The 6,154-nt window shown below is 32.6% G+C and overlaps 1 protein-coding gene across 1 annotated transcript; it reads left to right on the forward strand.

The window, feature by feature from the left end:
- LOC133859381 (uncharacterized protein At1g66480) lies at nucleotides 1–3,548 on the forward strand. Its single transcript, XM_062294774.1, has 2 exons — nucleotides 1–894; nucleotides 3,101–3,548. Exons 1-2 carry the CDS (start codon nucleotides 262–264, stop codon nucleotides 3,161–3,163), a joined length of 696 nt encoding a protein of 231 aa, XP_062150758.1. The 5' UTR covers nucleotides 1–261; the 3' UTR covers nucleotides 3,164–3,548.
- The last annotated feature ends 2,606 nt before the right edge of the window (nucleotides 3,549–6,154 follow it).

Consider the following 6,154-nt stretch of genomic DNA (forward strand, 5'->3'; position numbering starts at 1 on the left):
CCACTACTATTTTACAAAAGTTTTAAGGGAATCTCAACAAAATTCAACCATTCAGACCATTCAGTTCATATTATAGCTATATAGCTGGTTTTTTCAACTTTCCACTACTTGGATAAATTCAACCCCCCACCCAAAAACAAAAAAAAAAAAAGCCGTAGTAAGACGACCGAGTAAATATATAAATCATGTTCAAGGATATTCAGAGCTAAGCAGCAGCACAGAGAGAGAGAGAGAGAGAGAGAGAGAGAGAGAGAGAGGTAGATGGGGAACAGTATAGGAGGGAGGAAGAAAGCTAAGGTGATGAAGATCAATGGGGAAACCTTGAAGTTGAAGACCCCCGTGAGAGCTTGGGACGTTGTAAAGGACTACCCTGGTCACGTATTATTGGAGTCTGACGCCGTTAAGCGTCATGGCATCCGAGCCAAGCCATTGGAGCCGCAGCAAGAGCTCAAGCCCAAGAAAATATACTTCTTAATCCAACTGCCGAAGTTGCCGGAGGAAAAGCTGCCTATGCGGTCGCAATCTGGTGGTATGCACATGAGCGCCAAGGATAGGCTCGAATGCTTGATGCTATCCCGAAGAACGGTTTCTGACCTTTCAATTGGTAGACCGTCATCGGGGCCCGTGTTCGGCCGTCCCGGGACCAGTAGTACTGCTACCGGCCAATTGACGGTGAAAGTGAGGTTGCCAAGTGCTCAAGTGGCCAAATTGATGGCTGAAAGCAAAGATGAGGCGGAGGTGGCCGACAAGATCTTAGATCTTTATAGGCACCATGCCGGAGAGGTTAACGGGGATGCGCCGGAGGGAAAAGAGCATCATGGCGTGTTGATGCACCGGGAAGCGCCATGGAAACCGGCTCTTGGTAGCATTGGGGAGAAAAACACGGCACATAAGGTACGTTTTACTTCGAATTTCGTGTGCCATGTTTGCTTCATTATGCTTAAAATTATGACTCGTTAGGATTGTGGAAGATTAAGCGATTAATCTCGGACATGCAGCAGTAATTAATTCCTCGTGTTCATAACAATGTTAATTTTTGACCGACATACCACATTGCTAAAATTTTGATATTAAAATCATCTATTATTATTTGTTTGAATTTGAAAAAAAATCAGGCATATAATTGTGAAAAACAATTTATAAGACCCACCTAATCAAATTAAATGTTTGACAGCCTAATTTTTATTTAATCACATAGATCCCATAAACATTTTCTTACAATTTTTTTTATGTATTTTAAAATTACAATTATATTTGATATAAGTATTATTGTATTTTGATCAAATAAATAATTTTAAAAGTCTCATAATATTTGAAAGGAAAAAAAAGACTTTCATAAAATAAATAACATTTTTAAAGACGGAATTAAAAGAATTTGAACAATCCAATATATTGAAATTTTTTTTTATTATAGGAATGGAATATGGCACACTCACCAACACCCAAAAATAGAAAAAGAAGAAAACCTCCTCGTTAGGCGTTAGCCCTTTAATGGGAAGAAGAGAACCAGTCGACGGAATTTGACTTGAAAGCCGTTGGTCGTTCTTTATTAGGTGTCTTCTTGGTAGAGTGATTTGCGGCATGACTTGGCCAAACTACGTATTTATTTGACCATGAAAGGCCTGTCTGTCTCTCTTATCCAGTCCGTACCACAAAACTCAACACTTACTACTACTACTACAACAACAAAAGAAAAAAAAGGAATTGTAACATTTTTCTTTGTATTATTATTATTATATACATATAAACCAAAAGTTGTTGCCTCAACAATCAACATGTTGTCTATTGTGTAAAAAAATTGGGACCGAGTGCTACTCAAGATTAGTAGACTAGGGGTGCATTTGAAATTGTAATTTTGTAGATAATAAATGCGATTTTAAACCAAATCGTAGAACATAAATTGTTTAAGAACTAAGTTTTTAAAAATTGCGATTTAAAAACGTATAAAATCTACTTTTTTAAATCGTAAGTAATATGATACTTTTTTAAAAACGTAAAATTTTAAGGACTAATTTTAAAGGTTAAATTGAAATTTTGTCAAACGATTAACTGCGTTTTTAATAATTATTTTTTTAAATCGTACTTTTTAAAATAGTAAACTAAAACGGACCCTAAGCTTTCATACTTATTCAATCGCCTAGAGAATTGACTGAAAGAAATTTGAAAAATTTAGACCCTTCGTTTATTAAAACTTTTTTCTTCCCTCTTTTGTTTTCTATTTTCAAAATAAAACCATTAATACAAAAAAAAAAAAAAAAAAAAATACAAAAATACAAAACACTTACAAAAACTTAAAAAATTGTTTTTATCTTTATGTCACATAAAAAAAGTCAAATAAAAGATTAAAAACACATTTCAAAACACCTTAATAAAAGGTATTGAAATCTTAAAGAACTGTCGGGGTTTTTTTCTTTTTTTCTTTTTATTTAACTTATTTAATTGTGTGCTTGAATAACCTACAAGCCGGTGTCTAAAACTTAATGGGCCATTCAGAAGCCTTAAAAGACTTGACCAATTAAATTTGAACTAATTGCAAATATTACTTTTATGTTGTTGGATTCCTACAATTCAATTTGGAACAAATTTTTGTCTTTTTCTATTTGGACGCCACCCATTTTTATTAAAAGATTAAAGTCGCAAATGTTAATTAACTAATCTAATCATGTCAAGCCCTTAAGCGACTAGCTAGCAAATTTTTATATTTGAAACACCATTAGAGGCTAGATTTTGTTATCTCTTTGGTACGGACAAGAGGTTAATTGGATGGGTTTAGAATAAAAGTCTTCCTAATTGGAGCGGGATTTTAGCAATGAATGATGGAAGACAACAAAAAGTCAATCGGAACATTGCATTTGGACATGAAAAAATTAAAATTAAAATTAAAATTAAAATTAAAATTAAAATTAAAATTAAAATTAGGCTGTCTCTAATGATTTCTAAGGAAATAAATTTTGTTTCAAATGATGTACGTATTTAAATTGTTTACGTAACCTCCACTTTGAATTCAATTTATTATTAATTATTATTTTCCCTCAATTACAAAGCATATGGAAAATAAATTATGCTGACTATTTTTTCTCGGATCATATTAAATTTGCAGAAGCGAGTGAGTTTCGTTCCGGTGGAAGAGGCGGAAGCTAGAGAGATTTGTCTAGCTAGTTAAATAGCAGTCGACTTTGTCAAAATATTGGGTAGAAGAAAACAGCAGTTCAACGACTAGCTTCGACCTCTTTGTCCATGTCCTTTTGTATATATACATTCTATTGTCAATTGTTTTTTTCTGAGGTCCTAGAGAATATCGGCCGGTATAACTAGTTCTTATTGTTAGAACTAATAATATTCTAGGAAAGAGTTGAGAATGAGAAAGAGACATAGAATTAAGGTGGTTTAGCCTATCGTCTACATCTATATGCATGTCAAAACCTTTTTGTTGGCAGGCTACATCTTTCCTTAATTTATTTGAATATTGTATACAAGACTCTATTTATAGAGAAATGGTCTGAACGTTAAAAGTCTTTTCTACTTCTATATATAAATCTAATTTATCATCTTATAACTCTTATCTCTTGAGTGCTTGTAACTGTTGTCTCAAAACTTATATATATATATATATATATATATATATATATATATATATATATATATATATATATATATATATATATATATATATATATATATATATATATATAGACAAAGTTTTCCTTCAAAAGAGTTTTCCTCTTAGGTGGGTTTGTTTTTATTCAATCAATTATGTTGATATGTATTCAAAATACATTTGATTCGAACTTGCAGTTTTTAAAAGCATGTGAGTTATATGATTTATTAAAAATTCACTTGAAAATCACATGCATTTTGAACACAAATCGATTTAATAGACTTAATAGAAGAAAACTTTGTTCATTATGTATAGCCGGATTGAGGATGTGGATTGCAGTCTTAAATTTGTGTTTAATTCACTACATGTCCTTAATGTTGTGTTATTACCTTTTGGGTGGACTAGCATAAACATTTTACTATTGAGTCCATAATGTGCTTGACACGGCCAATGTGGGTCTCAACTATTAGATACATAGACATAGTCGTGGGTCACCTCTTTTATCTGTACGAACACGGATAAAAGAGGTGTTGGAGGGCTTCAAAAGACAGATTGGGCCAACCTGATCATATTTATTCCGGACAGAAACGAGCCCATTAAGCAACAAAACGAGCCCATTAAGCCACTTTTCTAATTATTTGAAATTCTTATACTCTTGCATGCATACGCGTCTTGATGTATTTTTGTGTGCTTGCTACAGCTTGTGTGTAGTTGATAATTAATAAAAGAAATGTTAAATATTAAACCTCCCCTCTCACTCCGTTTTATTAGACTGATGTAATAGTTTTGATCAATCTTTTTATTTATTTTTTTAATGAGGACGGATCTAAAGGCTAATGGACTACCACGTCAACACAAAGAAATAAGAATAAGATGAAGGGGTAGCATTGCTCAATCATTAATGGCAAAGAAGCAAAACTAGTACGCCCAAACCCATTGCCATCTATCTATCCTTTGGTTTCCATCGACTAAATCAACCAAGTAATGCTATATCACTCCACTATCTCATCATTATATCACTATACTGATAAGTTATTGTTAATTCATCTTTAAATCAGCTCTTATTAAGAGAAAAAAAAAAACTAATAATTAATTGATTGGCAATATTACATCAACAAAGTGAATTAGTGGTGTAGTATATAGTATTACTCAAATTAACATTTAGATCATAAACAAGAGATAGGGTTATATATAGAGGAACAAATTTGGTATTGCTAGATTTTAGTCAATCCTAAGTTTGCAGCAGTCAACCTACATGATTAATTAGATAGTTTGGCATATTTTCTATATGCTCAACTTTATTACCAAGGCTATAGATATATGCACTTATTTTATCTGAAGAGAAAATAGAATATTGAATTCCAATAGAAATTTTCTTATAGCAAATTACTCAGATCGAGGAGAAAAGGGCAAAAAGAACTAAAAGACCCAGGTAAAAAAGATGTTCTCACCTCTCAACCTTCAATTCACAGAACTAATTGAGAAGTAAAAACTATACTTTTTCCAGTGAAACATACTTCTTACTCGGATCTTGATGAGGTCAATCTGCAAGAAGGTTCCCTTGAGAATCATATACAATTTTACCTGAATAATCCAAAGGACGACAACGCTCTCCCAGCATGATCCTCTTCCTCCAAACTGCTTCGTCACTATAATCATCATTATCTTCTTCTTCTTCTCCTTCTGCCTGCGCCTTCCTCCAAGAAATCATCTTTACCATTGAAAGAGCTCTGCTACTAATATTGCTGTTTATCTTTGAGACGAGCCTTTTCTCGTTCGACCGAAAGATTGTTTCCTCCTTTAGTCCCAGTGATTTCTTGACTTTGCTAGAAGAACAGAAAAATGTTATGATTGAAAACACGGAGAAAATCGCAATTAGGAGGAAGAAAATGGTGACGGCCGGTGTTGAAGAAGATGAAAGATGATGCATGTACATGGGGAGGCTTGGTAGAAGCCTCGCCATGATCACAATAAGAGAATTGAGCAAACAAAGATACGGACTCAGAGATAGAGAAGCCAGTGAACCAAATACTGAAGTCTTATAGGACTGGGTCAAATGCCAAGTGGGGAGTCACCGTGTTTTACAGGTTACGTAGAATTGACTGGTTGACTTTGAGTCGTCTTTAAACTTTTTTGAGTCATTAATATCTTTTTCTTTTTCTTTTTTTTTTCTTTTTAAAGTAAGTTGGTCATTATTATTACTTAGCCAAAATTTCATTAGAAATTAGAAATTAAAACAAAACAAAATTTCATTAGAAATTAGAAATTAAAACAAAACAAATTTTCATTAGCCCATTTATATATATTTCCTATCTTTTGTTTTTTCTTGAGTTAAAAGCATTAAGAAAAAACCCAAACCAAAAACATTTTTCAAAATATAAAGACTGATTTTATCTTTACATTTTTTTAAAATAAAAACAAAAAATACGCACAAGAACATATTAACAATATACCCAAGTAGACAAGTTAAGGGGGGAATCTGAAAGCTCTCTTAGGGTTTTAAGGGGATGTTTGGGTGTGCGATTTTTTATTTTTTTTATTCATTTTAACTTTTTT

The sequence above is a fragment of the Alnus glutinosa genome, chromosome 2 (assembly GCF_958979055.1).
Source record: "Alnus glutinosa chromosome 2, dhAlnGlut1.1, whole genome shotgun sequence".
NCBI classification, from domain to species: Eukaryota; Viridiplantae; Streptophyta; class Magnoliopsida; order Fagales; family Betulaceae; genus Alnus; species Alnus glutinosa.

What these genes read in the sequence shown, in the direction of transcription:
- LOC133859381 (XM_062294774.1), top strand. Translation starts at nt 262, where the DNA reads ATGGGGAACAGTATAGGAGGGAGGAAGAAAGCTAAGGTGATGAAGATC. An exon ending in AGAAAAACACGGCACATAAG is followed by an intron (nt 895 to 3,100) that starts GTACGTTTTACT and finishes TTAAATTTGCAG; the next exon opens with AAGCGAGTGAGTTTCGTTCC.